Source organism: Peromyscus californicus, unplaced genomic scaffold (assembly GCF_007827085.1).
Source record: "Peromyscus californicus insignis strain IS unplaced genomic scaffold, ASM782708v3 Scaffold_19__1_contigs__length_69161282, whole genome shotgun sequence".
Taxonomy (NCBI): Eukaryota; Metazoa; Chordata; class Mammalia; order Rodentia; family Cricetidae; genus Peromyscus; species Peromyscus californicus.
The window spans coordinates 57,614,095-57,641,783 of NW_026294491.1; the positions used below are offsets into that span (position 1 = coordinate 57,614,095).

General features: G+C 36.2%; 1 protein-coding gene across 1 annotated transcript in view; it reads right to left on the bottom strand.

Annotated features, from left to right (window-relative positions):
- Window positions 1-227: 227 nt before the first annotated feature.
- Cd2ap (CD2 associated protein) overlaps window positions 228-27,689 on the bottom strand; it is a 91,173-nt gene continuing 63,711 nt past the window's right edge. The window contains exons 12-18 of the mRNA XM_052745382.1: window positions 22,310-22,475; window positions 21,817-21,959; window positions 14,238-14,350; window positions 13,487-13,588; window positions 10,717-10,892; window positions 5,255-5,318; window positions 228-3,477 (exon numbers count right to left, since the gene is read on the bottom strand). Of these exons, the coding sequence (XP_052601342.1) occupies window positions 3,436-3,477; window positions 5,255-5,318; window positions 10,717-10,892; window positions 13,487-13,588; window positions 14,238-14,350; window positions 21,817-21,959; window positions 22,310-22,475 (806 nt within the window). The 3' untranslated portion in view covers window positions 228-3,435. The remainder of the gene's footprint in view (window positions 3,478-5,254; window positions 5,319-10,716; window positions 10,893-13,486; window positions 13,589-14,237; window positions 14,351-21,816; window positions 21,960-22,309; window positions 22,476-27,689) is intronic.

Consider the following 27,689-nt stretch of genomic DNA (forward strand, 5'->3'; position numbering starts at 1 on the left):
TCTTTTAACAGCACCTGTAAAAAAATTAGTATACTATTCTGAGATTATATATATATGTATGTATATATATGTATATGTGTATATATATACATATATATACACACACACATATATATGGATTTTGGAATGTTAGATTGTCAAAACATCAACTGCATCACATTAAGTCACTGAAGGCAAGGTAGGCTAAACAAGGATAGAATTTCGTAACTAAAAATATTCATAGCAGCAACTTTTGAAAGATGATTTTATTAAAGTCATTGCACTTGGTCATTTTATTGCTACAGCACAAGGCCATTCAACTGTAACACCTCTCAATTCTGATTGTAAAGATTGTCTCATTCTACTCATACATTTCAAGTTTCAATGCAAGCCTAAAACATTCATCAAAAAACGTACAGCGCACTTGAAACATTTTTCTTGTCTGTGATCACAGTAAGGAGTGTTAAAAAAAAAAATGTCTGTTAAACCAGGCCATTCTCTCTTTGCATCTTCAGACTTTTCAGTGAAATCCTGCACAGTTCTTTAGAGGTAACAGCTTTTAAATAAGAAATAGGCGTAGTGGTCATAAACACACCAAAATAACATTGAAATTCCATTAGAAACTTAGTAGTATTGTGTTTCAAAGAACAGCAAAACTGAACTATACATCCACTAGTACTTTGGCAATGACAGATTCAATGCTGTCTTTTATACTAATATGTAGGGAGAAGTTACATCAAAATAGAAGTTACTATTACTATTATTTTGTGACATTAGGAATAAGTAAAAGTTCCCATATCAAGGGCAAATACTGGCAAGTTACTACTTTAAAGGAATCATTTTTCCCTTTAAATAAGTTCAAGCTTGCTTGTTTTTTCTGAATTTTGTTAAAGGCAGAAAAACAGACATACAGAAGAAAAAAAAAAAAAAAGCCAGTATGACTTCTCCATTCTGACTGAGAAGGCAAAAGCATGTACTGCAGCACCCACTGCCATTCTGACTGAAAGAATTAGTGCAAAATACCCACCACCACCGTCAAAGAAGAGTGTTTCCTTTCTTGTGGACATAGGGTCCCTATGCAGCACAGGCTGGTCTCAAACTCATGATTTTCCTTCCTTAGTCTCCAAGCTACAGGCATATTGTCACCATACACGACTCCAATAAACCTTTTTAATAGTTTACAAGTATTAAAATATATGTATTGCCAGGGCCAAGATCAATGACACATAATAGTTCAGAAAGGAACCAAATTGCACATGAATATACATTTAATATACAATAAGTGTTGTGCTTCTATTTTCCTTAATCATGTTTACATCACATGAATTCAGTTTTCTGTTATCTGTTTTTCTATTAGAATTATTTTCCCATTTTTTTTTTACATTTTAATTGGCATCTATGAGCTATATATTTGTCCAGAAAGCATACATTAGTCACTCGCCTACTGTTGAATATTTATGTTACTTTTCTATTAAAATAACCTTCAATAACACACCTTGAACTGTTGGAGCCTTTCCCACCCAGCAGTGTGGGTGGAGATTAATCTCCATTGGGGAAGGTAAAGGATGATTTCTAGGATGGAATAGTTTACTTTCATCTGAAGACTGTCATTAACAGCTAACTTATTAACAAGAAGCAATTCATTTAACTAATCACTTAAAGATAAAATGGAACAATTTTGTTCATCCATCACCTCTCATGAGATGAGCTTAGACTTGAAATGGTTAAAATGGATAGACACAGGGGCATGTCTGGCATCTTAGCACTTGGGAGGCAGAAGCAGGGGGATCAGAAGTTTAAGATCAACTTTGCTACATAACAAGGTCAAGTCCAGCCCGGGATACATAAGACCCTTTGTCAAACATCCAAAAAAGCTAAAATGCACACTTGATATACAATTAATGCTGTTCCCAGAAGTTAATCAAGTGTAACTTTGGGTTGGCAATTCTATTATTTTCTACTTCAGTTCTCTTTTATTTGAAGCAACACAAGAAGTCTTATTTTAAAAGATTTTTCTATTTTAAGATTAAAATGTAAAGAAAAAGTATTGTTTTTTTAAAGAAGCATGATACCTTCAATCTGACATTCATTTACTAAAGTAAACCTTAAAATCTAACTTTTGATTTTTAACAAATAAAAACATTTCTCATTTTAAAATTAACTTCTTTATTTTTAGACATGTTGCCCTACAGATACAACATTTTTAAATGTTTGCCTGGTCTGAAGCATACCACCCTGAATGTGGTTGATCTGATCCAAGATATTTAATTGTTGATTTGTGATGCTGAAGAATGGCTAAGCATCCATCCTGAAATGATCTTCAATATTTGATTTACATAACCTATAATGTTACCATTTGTGAAATACTAACACTCTTTTAACATTTTACATAAGTAACAGTCCAAAATATCTCTAGGAGTTAGTTTGTTCCATTAGATAAATTATGTCTGTAAAACCTGAGTGTTTTCACAATAGCTTTCCCAATATGGACCCTCATTCTGAAAGTTTGAAAAGATCTGGGTTTAGAGGCTTTGTTTCCTAAGATTATCATTAGTGAAAATTATATGAAATGAGTAATATTCAGGGCTGTAGAATGAGTGTAAGAATACAGCAATGAGGCTGGTGTTTACATATTTTACATGTGTTTAGGCACAAATTTAGCATGACATTTTTCGAGTCCTTAGGCCACATGAATTGAGAACAAGGCTCCTATTTTTCCAAAGCTTAATCCAGTATATTTTAACTAACTTCCTTTAATGAATCCTATAGTATGAGCATTATAGAACACTCTAGAAGTTTAATTTATTTTTATTATTTCATTAATGATTAATTCTGCATGGGTGAGGAACCTGGTAACTAGGAACTCCTACTTTATCACCAAATATACAAACAGCACTGCACACAAACAGGCACAACAGTGTAGTCCTGGTAAGAAGCTAAAAGTAAGTGTGTGTGTGTGTGTGTGTGTGTGTGTGTGTGTGGTGTATGCAGAGTATGTATACAAGTTTATGTCCATATGTATCACAGGAAAGCAGTGGCTCTAGTTACTATAAAGCTAATCCGTCCATCTCAAAAAGTTTATCTTACAGCTTATTTGTAAAGATAGTACGATATTTATAGTATAGAACTCTTTAAAAATAATACAAGTCTCAATAAAAAAACTATTGTGAACTTTCATTCCTTTTTATACAGATTCAGTAGTATTTTCAAGCAAACAACAGAAATGTTTGCTCTCCCAGCACAGTAAGAAATAAGGCCTCTTTTTTTTTTCCATATTGGCAAAACAAAATATATATATAAAAAAAAAGTGTCACCCCCTAACTTTTCAATAGATATTAGTTCATGTCCTCTCATTTCTTCATCACAATACCACATCTGTTGTCTTAACAAGTCAGCTCAGTTCACAGTGTTGCTCCTAAATCCCCGGAGCATTAAAAACACCGGATCCACACCACCTCAAGAAGACAGAACAGCTTTCTTCAGCTTTGCGATTTCCACCTAAAAACAAAACATAAATGTGCAACATAAAATACCTTTAGTAAGGTTTAAATTATACATCTATACCACATGACCACACTTTCTAGCCTCTGAATTCTGATTTCAACATCAAAATCTAATTTCCCAGAGTGCAAAAAAAATAATAGTTGAATAAGAGTGTCAGTAGAAAACATAGCAATGCAAGTTTCTAAACAGCAAGAAATAAGAAAAAAAGTAATGTATTTCTTTAGCCAGAACAACAATGTTAAGTGATACAAGCATCTGAAGTAAGTACTGGAAGAAAAACAGACACACACATACACCCCTTACACACGAACACATGCAAGGAAAAATCTCTTGAAAGGAAAAGGAAAGAGAAAGTGAAAAGAAAGCAGGGCCACTGAACCTAGAAAACCTTTAAGAGGTGGGAATGGTAACATTGTGACATGCTACAGAAGCTGAAGAAGAAACCCAGATCTGCCATCAGCAAGCATAACCTAAAATCCATGGGTTTGAGGCTGGATGTAGTGACCCATGTTTGTAGTCCCAGTACTCAGGAGGCTGGGGCAGGAATGCTTCAGTGGGTTTAGGGCCAGCCTGTCTCAAGAAATCAAACAGAAAAAAAGACTGATTTCAAGGTAAAGAATCTGAGATGGGAAACGTAGGACATTTTTAGGGGGCAGAGTGAGAGCTATGTCTGTCTTGTGGCAAATGAACCCAATAAAAAAATGAAAACTACAGCAGATCAAGGGGGCAGCTGGATGATGGAGAAAGGCTTTGTCTTTAAAGATAGGGGTGCAGGAGGAATGAATATTTTCCTACAAAGAACAAAGATGCCAAAGGAGACCTGTCAGATATCAATGGAGTTGTGATAACCAACAATGTACACTGATCACAGAGAGCTCTGCAGGATACAGATTCCCACAGGGCGCAGAAGGAAGAGCATGACTCTAGCTACATCCCATCATTCTAAACCCTGTTTCACCTCTGCAGTAGGATCAAATATCCTCACAGCCCCGTGCAGTTTCCAGCAGTATCTAAGCCTACTGGATACGTAGCTGAGGAGTAGCCCTTGTAAGTCAGGAAGTTTCGAAAACATACTTTCTGATTCTCTGAAAAGACAATGAAGGTTGGTAATGAAGCAAGGTAGAAGAGGGGTGACAGTGGTAATGACAAAGGCAGAACACAAGTGAAGTGAAAAACACGGAGAAAAGTTAAGATGAAGAAACTAAGTGTAACTTCCAGCTATCCCTAGAAAAAAGATAATGTAACCTCTTCAGGGACAAATGGAAGTGAGTACCATGACCTGCTTGCCCCTCAAGGCAAGAAGAGAGAGGGAGGTGGGAGGGGAGGAGAAGGGAAAGGGGAGGGAGGGAGGGAGGGAGGGAGGGAGGGAGGGAGGGAGGGAGGAGAAACACAAAGCTCAAGGAATTGGAGACCAAGGAAAACAACAGTCCTGATTATTCAGACCCATTAGATACCAGGTGCTCCACACACTGTCCTGAATTAATACTCAGGACAATTACTGTGCTGGGACTACAACTCAGGCCCCAAACCTTTCCTCAGCAAGCACAAGGCCCCACGTGTGATTCTGAAAAAGCAAGAAAAAAATCTTTCTAATTGCAAGAGTAAAACAATGTTATAGAGTCAACAAGAAATTTAGGATTAAGAAATTGCTATTAAGGGATGGTGCAGTGGTCAACTGGGGTAGGAGAGCATAACTTGTAGCAGGGCCAACCACGCAGTACAGAGAGGGAAAAGGAAAATCTCACATTTTCTAAAACTGGAAATGCATTACCTCTAGATTATTCCGCATGGCCTTCTCTTCTTCTAATTCTTTGCGTAGCTTTTCCAGTTCTTCCCTAAAGGCAAAGTTTACTGTTCAGTTTTACAGTTAAACAGTCTATTTCACTGATGTTAATTGGAGCTTTAACTTACACACACACACACACACACACACACACACACACACACACACACACACACACACACACACACACACACCACCCCAACAAAAAAGTTCCTAGGAAGAATGTCCATGTTCATTTAGAAAATTTTCAAATTCTTTAGTTTGAATAGTTCAATGTAAGATCAAAAACAAACAAAAACAGTACTTTCTGCTCTTTCAGAGGATCTGAGTTTAGTTCTAGCACTGACATGAGGTAGCTTACAACCACTCATAACTTCAGTTCCAGCAGAATCTGATATCCTCCTCTGGACTTTGTAGGAATACACTAACATGCACATAACCACAAACAGAAACACATATAATAATAAAAATAAATGTCTTTGGTATTATTTTTTCTCCCCATATAAATAACACTAAAGACCATTCAAAGAAGTCATTAAAAACTTACTATTGCAAAGGTTACTGGGAGTATAGGGGTGGAGTGGGACATTAAAAAGAGCTAAAATGGGGGATTGGAGCTTGAGAAATAGCTTAGTGGTTAAGAGTACTTACTGCATTTACAGAAGACTTGGGTTTGGTTTCCAGCACCCAGGTGGCAAAAACCAGAGGCCTCAAACCAGACCAATGACTCACTGCAATGAACACTTGTGAGTAAAGATGTATGGACTAACGGGCACACTGTATGACTCACTGTATCACACTACAGCTTCCGCGACAAGATTTTGCTTTTCTTTTCTTTTAAATTTTATTTTGTTCTATCTTGGGGGGATTGCAAGGATAGAGGGCAGATATGAAGGAATAGGGAGATGAGTGGGGTTGAGATGTATAATGTGAAATCCACGAAAAATCAATAAAAAGTTAAATAGTTAAAAAAAAAAGAAAAAAAATCACCAAAAGAGTGACAAATGTATCTGAGATAAAGAAATTAAGCCAGGCAGTGGTGGTAGATGTCTTTAATCCCAGCACTTGGGAAGCAGAGGCAGGTGGGCCTCTGAGTTTGAGGCCAGCCTAGTCTACAGAGCAAGTTCTAGGGCACCAAGGCTACACAGAAAGATCTGTCTTAAAAAACCCCAAAACAAATAAACAAACATACGAATTAATAAATAAATAAATTCTAAAACAGCTAGGGACAAATAGTGAAATAATACATGCCTTTTAAAAGCAGTTCTCCATAATCACCTATCACACATTTTACAGGCTGAACACTCCAGAACTCAAAACAAATGCCAAAATGACTATCACTAGGTTAATTACAAGGCAAATTACAATTTATCTGGTAAGATAATGGACTTCAAGTTCCTCTCGATTGTTTTCAATTTAATATTACATTAAATTCCCCAAACCAAAATATTCCAGCCAATAATCTGTATTCTTTAACTCATGCTGTCACTTTTTCAATTCTAATCTATACATAATCATTTTGTTTTGTTTTGTTTTTAGTTTTTTTTTTTTGAGACAGGGTTTCTCTGTGTAGTTTTGGTGCCTATCCTGGATCTCGCTCTGTAGACCAGGCTGGCCTCAAACTCACAGAGATTCGCCTGGCTCTGCCTCCTGAGTGCTAGGATTAAAGGTGTGCACCACCACTACCCGACCTACACCATCATTCTCTAAGTATATATTTTGGACCATGTCTACAAGGTAATTCTGTAAGTGTTTATTTTGTATTGTGTTTTTTTTTTCCAGAAACTGTTTTAAAATATATCCAAGCTGTTCAATTTTACTTTTATTTTTCTTACTTCCTTTCTTTTCTGGAAGCAGTGTAAGTAGTTTATTTAGAAGTAGAAATTCATCCAGAGGTCATGGAGTAAGCTGACTCAAATTAGATGAAGGGTGGTACCTTAATTTTTTCACTTTAAACTGCTATTTGATATTTAAATATCTGGTGTTTTATTTGTTAGTTGTTCTGGGGTCACAGAAAATAAGAAAGGGGAATTCACATATTAATAATATCACTAGGTTAGTATTGCAAATTTTCAAATTGACATGTATAGTTTTTTTGCCTTTCAACATTTCCTAGATAAATTCTCCTAAAGAGCAACATAGATAAATGGCTTACAAATGTCTACAAAGGGGCTGGAGAGGTGGCTCAGGTATTAAGAGCATTGGCTGCTCTTCTAGAGGGCTAAGTTCAGTTCTCAGCACCCACATAGTGGCTCACAACTGTTTGTAGCTCCTGTCCCAGGGGATCCAATACTCTCTTTTGGCCTCCACAGACACCAGGTACACACATGATACACAGACATACATGCAAACAAAACATCCATAAAAGAAAAATAAACAATAAAATTTCAAAATCTACTGAAAAAAAAATCTTATAGAAAACATAAAAACCTGGGCCTGGCAGTTTAATCTCCAACCATGGGAGGTAATGGCAAGATCATAAGTTCAAGGTCATCCTTCACTATGTAATGAATTTGAGGATAACATGGGTGGGTGCCCTTGTCACCAAAAAAAGCAAGGGTTTGTCTTTCTCAGTTAACATTCCAGCGCACTGAGGAAGAAGCTCAGGAGCTGCTGGCAGTTGATGCTGCTAAGAGAAGCATCCGCTTTCTTCAGGGTTTTAGCCTGATAGCTTGCCTGTGCTCCAGCGGATAACCCCTCACCTGTGCACCAACTGAACTCAGCGGGTTATTAAAAACAAGTCAGTAAGAGGGCATGTAGTCGAGAGAAAAACATGAAGGATAATGACTTACAAAGTAGTAGTGAGAGGTAGACATGATCCAAGTACACACACACACACACACCCCAACACCATATAAAATAAAGAAGTGGGTGTTCAATTCCCAGCTCCCACACGGTAGCGCACAGCCATCTATAATTACAGATGTTGCATGCTCACATTCTCTCATTCTACCTTCCTTTCTTCCTCTCCCTGTGGCAGTATGAATGTATTTGGATCCCACAAGCTCACAGGGAGTGGCACCATTAGGAGGTGTGGCCTTGTTGGAGGAAGTATGGTCTTGTTGGAAGAGGCTGGATGACACATGCCTTTAATCCAGACCCTGAGGCTGGAGGGCACACCTTTAATCTGGGACACACCTTCTGCTGGAAGTGTGTCAATGTGGTAGTAGGCTTCAAGGTCTTTTTCTCAAGCTTCACTCAGTGTGCCTTCCTGTTGCCTCTGAGTCAAGATGTAGGACTCTCAGCTTCATCACCACGTCTGCTGCCTACGTGCCACCATCCTCCCCACCATGACGGAATGAACCTCTGAACTGTAAGCAAGCCCCCTCAATTAAATGTTTTCTTTATAAGTGTTGCCGTGGTCATGGTGCCTCCACACAGCAATAGAAACCTAACCAAGACACTCCCTCACCCTCCCCACAGAAAGCAGAAGATAACATTATGGAGTCATCTCATTGGCCCCAAATATATCTTAAAACAGTATTTTCCCCCGTGGTTTCATGTTTTTTTAATGTTACATACAAGGAGTAACAATGTATATATATTTCTAATTTGTTCCCATCTTGCATTTCATGGACTGACTGAAGTTCATTTCATGTAGCCACAATCATTCATCATCACTTACACACTGTACATCTCTCAATTAGTATACCAATATGTATCATTTACTTATTCTCTTGTTGCTCTCTGATTTTAGATTTAACAAAACAAAACAACAACAAAATATCCCTGCTATCTACCTTCATTTTTCCAGAGAAATTTGGGATATTGAAAATAATCTTTGGAAAGATTTCTAAAATATGTAATTGTACATAATGAATCAAAACTACTGTACTCATTCTCCTGATAATTTAAGAGAACCTACAGGCAATTTATGTATGCAAGTGCTACTTCATTAAAAATCTTAAACCTGGGCTAGGTGTGGTGACACATATCTGTAATTCCAGCACTTGGGACAATGAGACAGGAGGATCAATAGTTCAAGGTAATAATAAATTTGAGAGTACAAGGCCAGATGTGGCTAGGTGATACACTGTCTCAAAGGAGTACACTGAGTATCCAATGTATAAAACAACAAAATTTAAAAGTCAGGAGAATTTTATAACTGGTGGGAGGTATTCAACATTTACAGAGGAATGAGTATACAGCTTCTACCTTGTGTAGTGCAAAATTTGTGATTTTTTTTTTCAAATAGATCAACCAAAAGACTCAAGAAAGACCAGGCATATCAAATGACAAATTCTCAAGAAAGACCTGGCATATTAATTGACAAATTCTATAATCACAATATATTCAATAGATAATATATTTCAGTAGTTATTCTAGACCAAGTTTTTGTGCCCATTTGTTATTTTTAATTTTCAATTTACTTTTATTTTGTTATTTGATGTAGAGTCTACACAGCCCTGGCTAACTTGGAACTCACTGTGTCGACTAAACTGGCCTTGAACTCTAAATCTGCCTCCAGAGTGTTGGGATTAAAGGCATTCATCACCATATCAGGCCCTACTTTACATTGTTAATACCACTTTTCATACAGAATGCAAATTAAGAGAGAAATTGTTAAATATGACTCAGAGTCTAAGCATGAATTTTATCCTATTCTAAGAAATCCTTTGGGGAAGGTAGGTATATAGATGAGATGGGATAAGCAGGCTCATCCTCTGTTTAATTAGATTAGTTGATCTTTTCATCTGATTTATCCATGGAACTTGCAAGATTATGGTTAAAATATCAATAGATCCAAAGATCTGTAAACCAATCAAAGAAACAAGGTTGAGTGTTGGCTCTGCCATTGAAGAACTGTGCAATTATCACGTAAATAGCTTTATTTCTACATCCTGATTTCCTCATTAAAAAGGGGAGGGGTCTACACCAGGTTATCTTTTGAACTTCTTGTAGATCTAAAACTTTTAATGAGGCATGTCTTACTATATACCATATCAAAAACTTTCCGGGCTGTGGACATAGGTCAATGGTAGTAGAATGCATTAGCACAACACTCTGGACTCGATCCATAACACTGCATGAATAACAACAGGTACTTTCAGAGTTACAGGAGGGCTTTAGAGATCTCTTGTGGGTTGGGACCCACTCATTTTGTAACTATCTAATGTAAGCCTAGCAGAAACAGGGGTCAAAGTTTTCTGAGAGGTAAGTATGAGGATCTGGATCCTACCCAAAATGCCAATGCAGTTTTCTCAGGATTTTCAAGACTAACACCTGTGCCTGGCCAGCTCCTGCTTAAGCACACAGGTACATACTGACCTTCTAGAACTGAGCCACTGGAACAAGTTCTCCCAGCAAGCTTTTGCTGAAAGTGCTATAATAGAAATGTCTTTGAAACACATGTACTTGTATACTTAGGAGACTAGACTTTCAACTGACAACGCCTAAAAGAAGTCTTTGTATATGTTATAGGGGTGCTTAGGAGAAAGTAAATCACTTACCCATGATCCTTTTTCAATGCATCTACAATACACAGTAATTCAATAATCTGGGCTTTAAGTTCTTCCAGGGAACTTTTTTTCCCATCATCTGCTTCTGCTTTAGCTTTGAGTTCTAATGAAGTTAGGAAAGCAGATGTATTTACTTTAGAAGCACTTGAAGGTGTTGAAAGAGATGGCTGCAAAAAAAAAATTTTTTCTCATTATGCTTATGTTTATATTTAATATTATATTTAAATTCAGAAGATTATGTTTTGTTCTGGTTTTCCCTTTTTTTTTTTTTTTTTTTTTTTGGTTTTTCGAGACAGGGTTTCTCTGTGTAGCTTTGCGCCTTTTCCTGGAACTCACTTGGTAGTCCAGGCTGGCCTCGAACTCACAGAGATACGCCTGGCTCTGCCTCCCGAGTGCTGGGCTGGTTTTCATTTTTAACACAGGTCCACATGTAGTCCAGGCTGGCTTATAACTCCAGATCCTCATATATTAAACTTCCAATCCTCCTGCCCCCCACCTTCCAAGTATTGAGATTACAGTTTATACAGTACTAAGGATTAAACCCAGGGCTCTGTGCATGCTAGGCAAGCACTCTAAACTACATTCGCAGATCACAATATTTTACAAGAATACAAACAATTAATGTAGTATATATTAAGCATTCCTAATCTGAAAATCCCTAACCTTAAAAATTCTATACCAGGGCCTGGTGGTGGCGCACACCTTTAATCCCAGCACTCGGGAGGCAGAGCCAGGAGCATCTCTGTGAGTTTGAGGCCAGCCTGGTCTACAGAGCAAGATCCAGGACAGGCACCAAAACTACACAGAGAAACCCTGTCTCGAAAAACAAAAACAAAAAAATTCTACACCAGACTTCGTTTAAAAGTGCAGGCATGCTTAAATGTGGGCAAGGAATTATGCAAAACAAATGAATTTTATGTTTAATCTTGAATCCCAGCCCTAAAATATATATAATCACATATCTGAAATTTTTCCAAAATGCTGACTTCAAACATTTTAGAAAAAGGATATTCAACTATGCTTCAAGATAAATGGGACCCACTGCACTGGATGTGGGACTGCTTATAGCCTGAACTATGAGTTCCAACCAGAATTTCTGACTAGTACATCACTCAAAACTCATTAGACAAGCTTCTTATAGTAAATGGCAATTAAGACAGAGACCCACAACTGAACAATGTACAGAGAACAAGAGACTGTGGAGTACTCAGTCCTAAATGGGATGTCTGTGTCATACCCCTTGCCTTAGTTCAGGACTCTAAGTAGAGTAAGAGGCACAAAGATGATAAGAGCCAGGGGTGGTGGATGACTTCAAAGGACACGAAGGGCAGATGCACATATGAGCTCAGAGACTGGAGAGCATGTACAGGACCTGCATAAGCTCCAGCCAGACAAACTCCCAGCTCAGAGAGGGAAGTGGACATATAGTCCCACCCCTGGCAAAGAAGTTGACTGCAATTCATAGATGCTAGGAGAAGAGAAAATCCATTTTCTTCAATGGAGCAAAGCTAAGCGTATACTGACCACACCCCAGTGCAGGGCCCATGCTCAGGCATAGATGACCAACACAAACTGGACTCCTTATTTTCTTGTAGGTTGGGGTTTTGTTAAGACAGAAAAAAATGTGAATTTGGTGGGAAAGGAGGTGGATGTGGGTGTGTCTGGGAAGAGTTGGGGGAGGGACAAAAATATGATCAAAATATACTGTATGAAATTCTCAAAGAATAAAAACATAAAAAAAATAGTAAAACTCTGAAATTCCAAAAGCAGTTTGGGATTCATTGCTGGGGGATTCAATAGAGAATCATCTGCAATCACTAGTGGTTTGATTTGTCTAAAGGCAGGAGACACCCACTGGCTTATCTAGTGGACAATCTGCCTAGTGGGGTATTGACAAGAAAAACTCTATCAACACTAAGGCACTGTTTCAATCTTCATTGTCATAAATATCCAAAGCCTCATTTAAAAGTAATTATGAAGAATTTAGTTAAGTCTATAAACTATTTGAGGATTTCACTAAAATAAGTCCTTTTAGAAATGTTTCAAGAGACTGTTGACAATACAGAGAATCAGATTAAATGTATTTGATAATTCAAGAAGTGGCCAAATATTCTGGAATGAAAATGAGTAATAACTAACCTTGAGTTAATAAAAATGATTAACTTTAGAAAAGAAACATCACCATGTAATAGACAGGTCCATCTACTCTTTCACTAATTCCAGTATACACGGAATACTTAAGAGAGTGTCAAGAAGCAAACTAAAGAATGAGTGAACAAATCATGATTTCCAACCTGCTAACCCTCATAAATAATTAGGCTGAAATTTTTTGGGAGTTGAGCAGGGTCATACATGCCTATGGAGGTGGAGGCAGAAGGATCAACACAAGTTTGAAGGAGCCTGGTAAACATATGAAGGTACAGACCAGTCAGGGCCACATAGAGACCCTACCTCAAAACAAACAAAACAAGTCCCACCCCCCCAAATCATTTTATGTGACCTAATTCCAGAGTGTATGTTTAATAAAAAAATGAAACAATGTACAGATCTATGCCTTAGAAATATGAAACATATAACACATTCTTTAAAATAAGGTAAGCGCTTCTATTATTAAAAGAGCTGATGTGACTTCAGTGAGAATTACTTTATTTCTTGACAAAAGAGAGAAAATAATCTTTCTAAAAAGACACCTTAAATTTCTTGATTGATGGCTACAACACATCTTAAAAATCAAACGACTCTTAGGCCACAATGGGTCTACCTTTGAAGAGTAGCTCGTATCCTTTTTAAGCTCCAACAGCTTTAGGTTGCCACTATCATCTTCTTTTGGTAATTTCAAGGTTTTTTCTGGGCTTTGAGTTGGCTACATGTTTAGCATTAAAAAAAAAATTAAGACAGAGATTTCATAAATTCAATAAGCATGTGCACAATACAGCCAACACTCCTACCACCTAGTTACTGCTATTCCCACGCTCATGGCTGGGGATCATAAGTCACAGAACTTCAGACTAGTTCTGAAGCACTTTGGCATATCTGAAGGGCAAAACCAGCTTTACTCATAGAAACAAAAGCTTTTTCCACTGAGGTAATTTTAAAGCTACATTGTGCTGATGAACTAATACAGTAACACTGAAGTAGATTTGCATTCCAAACAACAAACAGAAACATGGAAAGGAGTTACTCAGCTATGAGAACAAATAGTGTCCCTCCGTCCCTGGAGTCTGGATCTGCTGCTCAGTTCTCATCACTGACCCTGCAGTGCTAACTAAACAAAGTCCCTGCGTCTGTGACTGTGGTCTCAAGACAACTCCATTTTCTGATTCTGGAACCTTTCATACAAGACCCTATTGAACTGAACATCTCTCTTTTCCTGTATTTTCTTTTATAAAGAATCATAAAGCTGTCTTCCAGAGTTTTAAAATGAGGTGTGGTTATAAATCTACTCATTTTCATCTTAAAGGAGACTTAGCACTTTCTTAATCTTCTGGTTTCCTAAAGTAAGAGAAACTCACAGAATGTCCACCATTGAAGCGGCCAGGCAATCTTCTTCCAGGCATCTTGGGTCTATTTGCAGTGAGATGTAACAAGTTCTCTGAGGAAGCTATGTCATCAAAATTTACAATATCTAGAGAATAAAAACAAGTATTACCAACTAAGAGAGTTGTTCCTTCTAAAAGGCCAAAAAAAAAAAAAAAATAGTATTTCTGGTTTCTTACACTATGAATTAAAAGTCACCACTAAGTTGAAAGCTCACAAATTGATCAGTGCTTTATATATGCATTTGGAAAACAATACCCATGCTCTTAAAAAAAAAAATCAATCTTTCTACCATATATAGTAAGACCTTTTTAGCCATGTAAGACCTCTTTCCAACAGTCATACTCAACAAAATGTTCTTACAGGAAGAATTCTGTACCATGTAGAATAAAAAGTTGTCATTTGAGGTTCTTACATTTTTAAAAATCTATTTAAATTCTCAATTAATTACAACTTCGAAAAATTTTACATGTACAGTATTTTAAACTTCACACTGTGAACTAATAACAAATTTGAAGGACTAAACGGTACCTGATACCCTGTTGCTTTCTATGTATTCTCAATGTAAAGTGAAATTATGATTTAATTACGTTAACATATACAAATGTTACAGTTAGGACTCAAAGCTTAGACATAAGAATCATAAGCTAGTTTAAATCTAAGGCAAATAAGGTACCAAGTGTAAATGCTACATAGATCACTAATTTGTTTCTCTGCTATCAATCAAAGACTAGTTGATCCTTGACCAAATAATTTGTGTTTAAGGGCATATAAGATATATATGATAACTCATACCCTTTGAACAATGGTATATATTGCCTTGAGTTTTCTAGAGAAGCCAGAAACCCTCAAACAAGTTATTACTCTGAAGCTCAGATGTCTACATATGGCACCAAATCTTTTGTAAATTCCTGATACTGTCCTGATCAGTCTAATTTCCTGTAGCTCAGATAAGAAACTAGGAATACTAACCACAGCCAAAATATCCCAATCTTCCACGAGATTCATCTTTCTCATTACCATTTGTCTGACAGTTATAAAACTTATCAGACACTTACATATCCAAATTCAATGATTTGTTGTTTCTTTATAAAAGACCTAAACACACTCATCATTGCCAATCTCAAAAGCTTAATTCATCAAACTTTATACTCAATGTAATCTACAGAATTTTCATTTAACAGATGTAGAATACAAGGTAAAAAGAGTTATCACTTTGGAAATGCACAATGCATAACTAAACTAATGGTTGATTATTAAGTTTTTTATAGATTACTTTGTGTGTTCTACCCAAAAATACATCAAAACAGATGCTATAATAAAAAAAATCAGTTTAATTTTCTGGTCTTTTGATAATTTTAATTATAAAATATAGCAAACCATAGGAAGAAATAAGCAACATTAGCGGAAAATGAATTATATAACCTAAAAGGTTTGGTTTAAATGTTAAGTATATCTCATTCTGTTCATAAATATATTAAAAAATTTGTATAAAAATATTTTAAACTGATAAATGTCCATTAGTGACCTATGGGAAAACTCTATCATTATGATCAAAGCAGTAATTTTCAAATGCATATTTAAATAACTTGCAGGAAAAAAAAGAGAAACAAAACAGAAAAAAAATGGAAGAAATTAAAGAAAAATGAAATAGAAAGGGTAGATTTTTTTTAACTGTAGGTTTACAAAGTACAGCACACTCATATAAAATGGCTTCATACATCCAATTTAAAGTTACAATAGCAAGACAACTTTACCATTCTAAAACACTCTCAGGTTCTCCATTTAAGACAGCAAATAAAAGAAAATAGTGCACATTTTTGATTTATGATACGCCTAACCCTTTATAAGTGATCTAAGGTTAATAAACAATGGATTTCCACTGTGAGAATGGTATAAAAGCATCAACTCTGACAATCACATCTGTCACTCTGACAGTCACTTAACACTTCTGTATGTCCTAAGGAGACATGGACAGGTTTTTAAGAGTCAAGTGATATATCAATTGTGGTAGAAAATATGATTTGTATGGTTGCCAACTTTTTGGAGCTATATTATCAAAAGAATATTTTAAATTATAATCAAGAAAGGTTTTCAAAAATGAACTTCAATTTATTTTAAAATGGAAAACCAAAAGGGTTAGAATAAATAGACAAACACGTACACTTTTCGCAGAATTACAAAAAAAAAGATTGATGTGCACCACCTACTTATATTGAATATACTACTTTGATTTCTTTTATAAATTGTTATCTTACCAAAATGGAGAAGGGTAGGATAATTTCCTGACACGTAAGAAGGGAGGAAACATGGCAAACAGGCTAGGAAACAAAATCTGGAAAGAAAAGTCAAGGATAGGAATGTCTAGAAAAAAGACTAAACCAAAAAAATTATTTTACAAAGCAGGAAAAAAAGAACAGTTGTAGATGAATAGAAGCATTTCAATGTCTAGCAACCAAGGTTATCTGAACTTATACAAAATGTGTACTTATTTTAGATTTATCCCTTTGTCTTTCAAAATGAAAATTTTCAATTACTATTAATTTCAATATACAATAAGATTTTTAAGCCACATTATATTACTCACTGAACAATACCAAGACAGTTTCTAAAAGGACAGCTTATTACTGTAAAAGGCCAAGGGTACAAGTCAATGTTATAACATTTCATAAGATAGTTGTAACTAAAATAACACCATTTTTTAGTCAAGTTCTAGTGTTTGGTGCATTACAGTGATAAAGGTGATTTTAATTCTATGACACTGTAAAATAAAAATATGCCATGAGCAAATAGTATTCTTAAATTCTTCACTATGAATTTGATTCAATGCAATCTTTGACATCTCTCATTATACACACACACACACACACACACACACGTGTGTGTGTGTGTGTGTGTGTATATATATATATATATATATATATATATATATATATATATAGAGAGAGAGAGAGAGAGAGAGAGAGAGAGAGAAGAGAGATACTAAGGCCTTAATGCTAGTTCTCCATGATTTAAGCAAAAGAATAATTACTAGGAATAGGAACACTGTTTTGTTCCTAATTTGGATACAAATCTCACTGTATATGTTTACTACTTAATAGTAGCCTTATTTGGAAAGTTCCATCATAAATTATTCCTGAAATACATGAGTAAATATTACAAAAGCAATTCAAAGAAAAGTAAATCAGCTATAAAGGCAAGAGAAAGAATAATTTATTCAACAATACCATGGATATATAGTTTTTTATAAGAATTTACTTTTAATTTTAAATGAATTTATCCAAGAAAAAATAATCAAAAGAGTTACTATGCTTATATCAAAGGACACTTCATCTGAACCTCTCAATGTAATTGCAAGCTACTGGTAAATTCTTTCTGTTTGGTTTTCCGAGATAGGGCTTCTCTGTGTAGCACTAGTTGTGCTGGAACTCACTCTGTAGACCAGGATGGCCTGGAGCTCAAAGAAATCCACCTGCCTCTGCCTCCCAAGTGCTGGGATTAAAGGCATGAACCACCACTGCATGGTGTAAATTTCCTACCTACTGTCCTAAAACTAATTTGAAAAGTACTTTTGCTTCTTAAAAAATTGTTATTTTAGAAATGTGACTGTCACTGATAATTAATTGGTAATGGCAATGAAATTTTCCTTAAAACTAATTTTTGATGAAATATTTGAAAAGGAGAAATAAATTAAAGCACGGTTCCTAACAGCTCTACAATCTGTAGCACTACTATATATGACCACACTGGTGAGGAAACTGAAATTACTTCATACCATTAAAAGAAAAAAGGAAAGTAAAAAAAAACGAATACTCTAGGAATGACTTTCTTGCACTTTTTAAAAAAGCATCTGTATTTACATATATACATCAATGTTTATTTGTAGCTCTATAAACAGGAAACTTTGAAAATGAGATAAGGAAATCATGTCCTTCATAGATCAAAGCAGAAACAGAATGAGATGGATTTAACAATGGAGGGGCTAAAGAAACAAAACATTCCCAGTATGCTCCACATCCAGTGTTCCAGGAGGACAGAGGATAAAGAGGTTCATTTGGTCACAAGTTAAGCAAAAAAATGATCCAAGGAATAAACCTGCATAATGAATAAAAACCATAGTTTTAACACCAAAGTCAATGTGGTTTCTACTATACTATTTTACGTAAAATGATTTAAAAGATAATGGACTCAGTAACGTTTCCATGTATATTCTTTTACATTTCCTTTTTTAAAAAAGACATATAGGGGCTGGGGATTTAGCTCAGTGGTAGAGTGCTTGCCTAGCAACCGCAAGGCCCTGGGTTCGGTCCTCAGCTCTGGAAAAAAAAAAGGAAGAAGAAAAAAAAGGACATATATTTTATTTTTAATTACATGAATGTGTCTGTGTGGGGGCTCTGTGCACGTGAAGAAAAAAAAAGGACATATATTTTAATTACAAGAATGTGTCTGTGTGGGAGCTCTGTGCACATGAATACACGTGCTCAGGGAGGCCAGAAGAGGGTTTCCTATCCCCAGGATCTTGAGTTATAGGAGTTGTGAGCTGTCCAATGTGGGTGCTGAGAACTCAGGTCCTCCGCAAGATCAATACTCTTATCTTTTAACCACTGAGCCACCTCTCCAACCCCTATTTTACATTTTCTGAGACTTACAAACTAGGTTCTAGCCAAATGCCAAATCTGAGGTTGTACTCAACCCAAAACTCACAGGAGAGGTAGAACACTTGTATATTATAAGGACAGATTGAAAGTGCTCAAAAATCAAGCCTTCGAGTGGCAACAGGACTCTATCAGTGGGAAATTTCATAGCTGGCTTCAAGGTACAGGTAGAAGTCAGAGTCAAAACAAATGTGCACTAAAATATTATCAAATTATCTTTAAAAATCTATTTAAAATTATACACACAGACAGTGTATGAAACTAATTTTGTTTGAAATGATGTTTATAAGAGAAGCTATTTGCTGCCAGCCATGACATCTCTATTCTAGAAAAGAACCTGTGTCTAGCATTCTGCTAAGGATGTAACAACTGCTCAGTAAAGAATTTGTACTTAATTCCCAAAATTTATAATTACTGAAGACGGAGCATAAGTGTGGTACACCACCAAATTAAGTAACAAGAATCAAGGACAGCTGCTTGAAAGTTCACTGCTAATTTTCCTGCCCTGTGACAATCTCAGCACCTCTAAACTATTCTTTACTTATTAAAGAAAAAAGAAAAAACCTTAAACCAAAGACTGTAACTTTTCAAGCTCTATTCCACGAGGGCTATTATATGAAGAGTGAACAAGCACCACAGACATAAGACAAACATGACCAGGAGTATAAAATTGTTAAATGAACTGTTTCTACAAATGTTTTAGAAAAAAAAAAACTGTGTATGGATGCACATCTAGAGAGAAAATAGAAAAAACGTGAAAACTTGAAGGCTTGATGAGATGGCTCAACTTAAGAGCTGTACTGAGGCTAGGCATGGTGGCATATGCCTTTAACCCCCGCATTCTGGAGGCAAAGGCAGGTGGATCTCTGGGAGGTCGAGGCCAACTATGTAACTTGGTCCACATAGCAAGTTACAAGACAGCCAGGGCTACATAGAGAGACCTTATCTCAATCAACAAAATAGAGTGCACAATGCTCTTGGAGAGGACCAAAGTTTTGTTTCCAGCAACCACGTGAAGTCGCTCACAAACTACCTGTAACTTCACCTCCATGGGGATCTGATGTGTCTTGCCTCTATAAGAACCTGAATTCACATATGCATGCACACACAGACACACAAACATACATATAATTGAAAATAATAACAAGTTTTTTTAAGAAAGCAAAAGCTTATTTCATCTAAAGTGTTGTAAAACTTCTACTACCTTAAAACCAAATAGAACAGATATTCAAGAGTGATACAAAGCAATATTTAAAAAAAGAAAAAAAAACTTCAATTCCCAAAGATAGCCATCAAATTTAAGACTTTTGTGATAAAGATCACAAAAAAATTGGGGTAATTTGAAAGGTAATACCAACAGATACTTTAATTTAAAGCATTAAATTTGTATAAATAGCTAGATTTTCTTCAACTATCACTTTTGAAAACATATGTCTGATTATATTTTGAGTCAACATAAAAACATGAGTTGTGAAAATGTTATCATTTTACTACTAACATCTATAAAAATAGTGGATATTTTAAATCATTTTCCATTTTTCATTTAGTAGTAAATAAGGGCAATTTTTACAAATAAGACACAAAGATTCTATTTTAGTGAACTTTTCTAAGCTATAGTTAACATCACAATTCCCAAATATTTAGTATGAATGTAGCACCATCCAGAGAAGAAGGGTGCAAATATGACAAAGAGGTTTACAAAATATTTAAATTAGATGAGACTTTACACTGATAAACTGAAAAGACAGAAGAAAAACAGGATTATATTTTTAAAACTTAAAATTCAACAGAATATTTTATAAAATCATGGCAAGTCTAAGTATAATTACCACTGAAGCTTAAATGTAAATATAAAATGTTAGCACTGAAGCCAAAAACGCTTTTATGACACTAAAATTTTCTAAACTACATCAGAGCATTTATCTACATGCAAGGACTTCAGCATTCTTGCACTCGTGATGTGCATATTGATGTGTCTGTACCTGTTTACATATAAAATGGGGGAAACAGCACCTATTTCCTAGGGCTACAATAAAAGTAAAAAGAGAATATACATAAAAAAGTCCTTCGAAAATAGAAACTAAAAAGGAATGCAAAATAATATCCATTACCATAAGTAATGACTATCTAATGCTCTTAACGGGTAGAAGTTCACCAAGATGTTTGTGATTCCAGCTTTCCATCTTTCAACTATATAAAGAACCGAGAAGAAGTATGTATGTATGTATAACACAAGATGGTAAAAAAAAAAGTCCTAAATCTTAAGAAACACTATTTAGCAAAAGTGAAGCCAGCTGATAAATAATAATAAAAATATTTTCTTGTAGATAAAAGATATCTCCAGATGAAGATAAAGATTTTTGTTTTATAAAACACAAATTATTGCTAGCACTAAAAGTGTATGTCATCCTAGTATTATGTTTTTTAAAAAGCATGCATGTAGGTACAGATGGTGGCCAGAAGAGGGCTTCCGGTCACCTGGAGTTACAGGCAGTTATGAACTGCCATGTGGTTTCAAGGAAAGGAACCGAAGTCCTCTGGAGGAACAGCCAGTACTCATAACCATTGAGCCATCTCTGTGGCCCTTCATTTTCAAACTTTTAAAACCAAAATGTACTCGAGTCTACGTTAGGAGTAATGGTCATTACATTATAAAGACATACTAAAGTACTAAGCATGTCAGTCTTGTTCACTCCTTTCTCAACATTAAGAAATCTCTGCTCAGATACAACTACATTCTGCCCACCTAATATCCTCATTTTTCCTCTGGCTGCCAAATTTTAAGCCCATTTCAACTAATAGCCATTATTTCTTTCTGCAAGTTGCATATACAAATCTTAAGTTTCTAAAATCCATTCTGACTCCTTTTTAAAGCAATATCTTGTATATTTTGGCTTACCTGTTTCTTTAGAGTTTCTGACTAAAAAGACATCAAAGTCTACTGATTTTGGCCTAACTGGCAATTGCTCAGGGTCTAGCTTTGGTTTTGATACTGGCTCAGTTTCAATCTTTGAAGAAATTGTAGAAACTTCTCCATTAATTCTGAAATGAGAAAAACAAACATGCAAAAATAACTTGAAGGTAAAACAGAACTTTTAAATAGTGACTGAATGGCATTAAAGATTTTGTGTGACACAATACTAGTTTCCTTCTGTTCTGTAAGGCTATGTATTAACACAGGCTTCTAATCCTAAGACTGGTCACAACAAATTCAGAAATGCAAGAAGAGTTTAAGTGAATTCATTGATTCTGAATATTAGATTAACATTTAAAGAATTAATAGTCTAAAAAGAAGTAACTCTATGGAAAACGGACATTTAAACTAGGAAAGGCAATAGAGCTCTTGAGGTTAAGGAAGTAATCGACGTGTAATAAAGCAGGTTAGAGCTTACTTGGCTGCTGGAGGTGGAGGAGGAACTGGTTTGTCTGGTCGCTTTGGGTACACTGTTCCAGGAGACCGCAATAAATTATTGGCTTTGGTAGGTGGAGTGGGCTTTTTGGGTGGGACTTGAGGAGCAGCTGGTTTAGAAGGTTTCTGTTCCAGCAGTGATTTTTCATCTGATGATTAAAAAATACTTATTAACAATCAAAACTATTTAGGGTTTTTGGGGTTTTGGGGGGGGGGGTTGAGGCAGAAATTATTAACCTTCATGTTCTACGTGAATAAGCATATGTTGTTTGAATGTTGAACTTTAACGTGTCTAATAATCTTTTAAAAATTACCCAGTGGAGCCAGAACTCATTAAAAACCTGATTACAGGTCTGGAGAGATGCTCAACCATTAAGAGCACCTACTGCTTGCTCTTCCAGAGGTCCTGAGTTCAATTCCCAGCACCCACATGGTGGCTCACAAACATCTGTAATGAGATCTGGTGCCCTTTTCTGGCCTGCAGGGATACATGCAGACAAAATACTGTATACAAAAGTAAATAAATCTTTTTTTAAATGTTTAAAACTTAAAAATAAATAAATAAATAAATAAAAACTTGGTTACAAATAACATGTGCTTTTTCTTATGCTTCCAGTAACCTTTGCTTACTATTTGGGGTGGTAACACTATTTTAATGAGATAGATATTTCTTATTAGATACAAAAATGCTTAAGTAACAGTATTATGAATAATTGTATGCCAGTCACTAAAAACAACTTCACCAGCCAAAAGGCACCAAACACTTATGTTCCTACATATAGCATATTTGCTTCCTTATCTTTTGGGGATTTTTTTTTTTTTTTTTGCGTTTTTTTCCCCCTGAGACAGGGTTTCTCTGTGTAGTTTTGGTGTCTGTCCTGGATCTCGGTCTATAGACCAGGCTGGCCTCAAACTCACAGAGATCCGCCTGGCTCTGCCTCTCAAGTCCTGGGATTAAAGCATGTGTCACCACCGGGCACCTCCTTATCTTTTCAAGTACTAAGCACAAATACTTAATATACAACTGTGCTTACACAGTTCAGATCCACACAGTAGTGAGTATGACAGACACAATGGAAAAATAATAAACTTAGGACCAACACTGAATGACTATTTGTCTTCAAAAATAATGTGTATAAAAGTCTAGTTTTATGAAATTTCATTAGTCAGAAACTAGTGAGTATTAAACTTGAACCAGTATCACAAGACACAGCACACCTCCTTCAAAATTACAAATTTCACTTTAAAATAACAAAAATATAAAACATAGGGGCTGAAGAGAAGGTTCAGTAGTTAAGGGAGCTCTTGCAGAGGACCCAGGTCCAGTTCCTAGAACCTACATAATAAGTCACTGTTTGTGCCTCTAATGCCAGGGATCTAATGCCCACTTCTGGTCTCCTTGGTACCAGGCACGCATACAGTGCACATACATACATTCAGGCAAATACTTGTAAAATCAAGACAAGTAAGTATAACTGCCTCTACTCTACCATGTATATAAATTACTACTCCCTTAGAGTTCATGAAAAAATAGCAATCTGCTAAAGAACTGATCATTATTCAAGACACAAATCTGTTGTGTTGTTTTGTTTTGTTCTTTTAAGACAAGGTCTCTCTAGTAACAGTAGTCCTGGCTGTCCTGGAACTCACTATGTAGACCAGGCTGCACTTGAGCTCGCAGGGGGCTGTTTTCCTGCCTCTGCCTCCCTAGTATTATTATTAGGATTGTAGGCATGTGCCACCACCATGCCTGGCTAAAAGTCTATTTTTACATGGCCTCAAAATATAGTAATGTATCACATACCTATACCATCAGGAGAAAAATATAAAACTTCCTATTTCTCTCCATAATCAAGTAGAGCCCTTTATAGAGCTATAACAGCTAGCTAAACTTGAATTTCTAAAAAATACTGAAAAATAATTTACAGAAAATAGCACATAGGACTCTTTGCTTAGATTAGCCCTCCCTCTAACCCACTCCCATTCTTGGGAGTCTTTCTCCGGTCATAATAAACTGTCCTATCCTATGTCTAACCATGTGTTCCTGGCGCAATCCTTTGCCCTGGGACACAGGAGCCTCTGAACTCAGATTGCAGCTCTGAACTAAGCATGTTTCCCCTGACACTCTAGGCTTTCTCACTGTTCCTCTGACCTCCACATATAACTGAAATGGCATGACTTATTCTGCACCTCCCCTCTTCCTGGCAACTGTCAAGATTCACAGCATACATGAACTAAGCATGTTTCCCGATATTCCGGGCTTTCTCACTGTTCCTCTGACCTCCACATATAACTGAAATGGCATGACTTATTCTTCACCTCCCCTCTTCCTAGCAACTCTCAAGATTCACAGCATACATGCAAAGTCTGTAATCCCAAAGCAAATGCCCAAATTCTCCCTTTGTGCAGAACCCCATACTCGGGTACTCTGGCATAACTGACTTAACATCCTAAAAGACTATGTCTGTGTCTTCAACTCTGCAAGAGCACAAGGTTCTGTCTGACTTCTTTCCTACTGTCTATAATGTGCCTTTAGGATAAGAATCTACAAAACCCAAGACAGATCATAGATTTAAATGTAAAGACAAAAATACAAAATTTCCTACAACACAGGAAAGATGAAAATGGTCTTGGGTATGATGATGACTTGCACCCGTGGTGAAAGGAGATAACTCCCAAAAGTTGTCCTGTATTCACATATACATCCTTAGACACACAAATCATGTATGCACACATAATAATCATTTTCTTGAAAAAAAAAAAAACCTAAAACTTCAGAAAAAAAGAAAAACCTATAAAATTTCTGTTCTACAAGAAAAATAAGCCACACAATGGAAAAAAAATGTTTGCAAAAAACACGTGATAAAGGGCAGCTACTCAACAAAGAATTCTTAAACTCAGCTAAAAAAAAATGAACTACAAACAGACAAAAGATCTAACATACACATCACTAAAGATACACAGTTGTCAAGTACATGAAAAGATGTTCAATATCAGATGTCATTAGGAAAGTGGGAACCATGAGATACCATCACACAGCTACCAGAATACAAACACAAAGCAGAGAAAACATTACATGCGGCCAAGGATATGAAACAAACTTTCACTGTTAGTAGGAATAAAACACAGCATAGCCACTTTGGGAATGGTTTGACAGTTGCTTAGAAAACTAAACACACCCTTACCAAATGATCCAGCGATTTCATCCTTGGTATTTATTTAAATGAACTAAAATGTATGTATAAACTAAAATCTGCATACATGTTTATAGCAGCTTTGCTTATAACTACAAAAAGTTAGAAACAATCCAAATACTCCTCAGTATACATAGACAATGAAACAGTAGTGCTGTGGAACATCTTTCTGCATGCTGTGAATATGTGTTGCTCCCATTGGTTGATAAATAAAGATGTATGGTCAATGGCAAGGTAGAATAAAGTTAGAAGGTACATTCAACCTGAAGACGGAAATGAAGAAGGGTGGAGTCACAGCAGCCGCTTTGAGCCAACACCAGGAGAAGTAAGATGTGAAAGAACAGTTAATGCCATGAAGACAAGTGGAAAAACAGATTAATAGGAATGGGTTGACTTGTTGTAAGAGCTAGTTAGTAATGAGCTTAAGCCATAGGCCATACAGTTTGTAATTAATATTAAAGCCTCTGAGTGATTATTTTATAAATGGCTGAGGGACCATGGGTGGGAGAGATTCATCCAGAGAAACTTCCAGTTACATTTGGTGCCCAGGCATGGTGGCAAGAGTTTCCACCTAAAACTTATGAGAATTTAAGAAGAGATTCTAGAATGGAGCTAAGAGCAGCTTCCTAGTTTGTCTCTCTCATTAAAGGTCATGGTACAGAGATGCAACCCTGGTCAAGCCGGCTCCTTCAGTCTCTCACAGGCTGCCATACAAGAGGCTCCTCCTAGCCACTGCCTGCGGGCTTGGGAGCACAGCCGCAGGTGTAAAAGCACGGACATACTACTTAATACTGCTTCCCAGAATTGGGGAGGTAAGCGTGACTCGTTGGCTACTGTGAAATGTTGAAAAGCTGAGCAAGACAGAGTCAGCAGCCAGGGCTGCCACTACTTTTGTCCTAGCCATGCAGCTTAAGAGTTTAAAAATCTCTCCTGATCAAAAAAGGATTACAGGTACACAATAAGAAAAGATCCAGATGGAAGAAACTCTAAACGGGTTACAGTATGTTTCAAAATATACGTGGGCTTGAGAGAGAAAAATAAAAAGGGTAGAAAAAGTCCTTTAAAAAGAAATATAGCATCAAAAAATATAATAAACCATGTAAAGATGGAAATTACATAAAGAGTCTGGATACTGCATATTATTGTGTTGTCTTTGGGATTTTTAACTGCAGAAAGACATTTTATTGTAGGGACTACTAAGTTAAGCCAATATGTATATTTTAAAGGTATCTTTAAGGATATGTTGCTTTGGAAAAGAGGTTCTGCTTTTGTTTCCACAGCAAATGGGAACCTGTGGATGGTTTCCAGGCTAAAATGGTTTGATCAAGCAAGACCCCCTGAAAAATCTCCAATGGGAACAGATGGCCCAGATGATAAAATATTTCAGAGTGTCTCTTTTGTATCCTCCGAGTTCTGCATCCAGAAAGGCTTCAAGACTGCTGGCTGAGATGTTCCAGCCTCACAGACTACTCCAGTCAGGACTTGACCATAATCCTAAATTTTCTTTGAGTCCCCATAAAATAACCAGCGACCCCAATCAGCCGGAAGTAGCCTAGAAAACTACACTCACATTCCCAAAAAAATGGATTATGGATGTTTGTCTTTGTTTAGAATGTTGGTTATAAATTGTTATGGATAATGGTTAGGAAAAAAGCTGAACAAAGGAGTTTAGACTCAGGGTTTTTGTTTTGAAAAAAAAAGAGGGGGAAATGTTGTGGGATAATGCTCTGTACACTGTAAAGATTTGTCACTCCTATTGTTTTAATAAAATGCTGATTGGCCAGTAGCCAGGCAGGAAGTGTAGGTGAGGTGACCGGACTAGGAGAAGGCTGGGAAGAGGAAAGGCAGAGATGGAGTCACATGTCAGATGCAGAGGAAGTAAGATGAGAATGCTAGACTGAGAAAAGGTACCAAGTCACGTGGCTAAACACAGACAAGAATTATGGGTTAATTTAAGCGTAAGAGCTAGTTAATTATAAACCTGAGCAATAGGCCAAATAGTTTATAATGAATATAAGCCTCTCTCTGTGTGTTTATTTGGGACTGAACAACTGCAGGACCAGGCAGTACAGAAACTTCCGCGTACACAGTAGTAAAAGCAAATGAGATACCAAGTCATGAAAAACTATGGGTAGATTTTTATATACATAGTAAATCAAAGAAATCAAT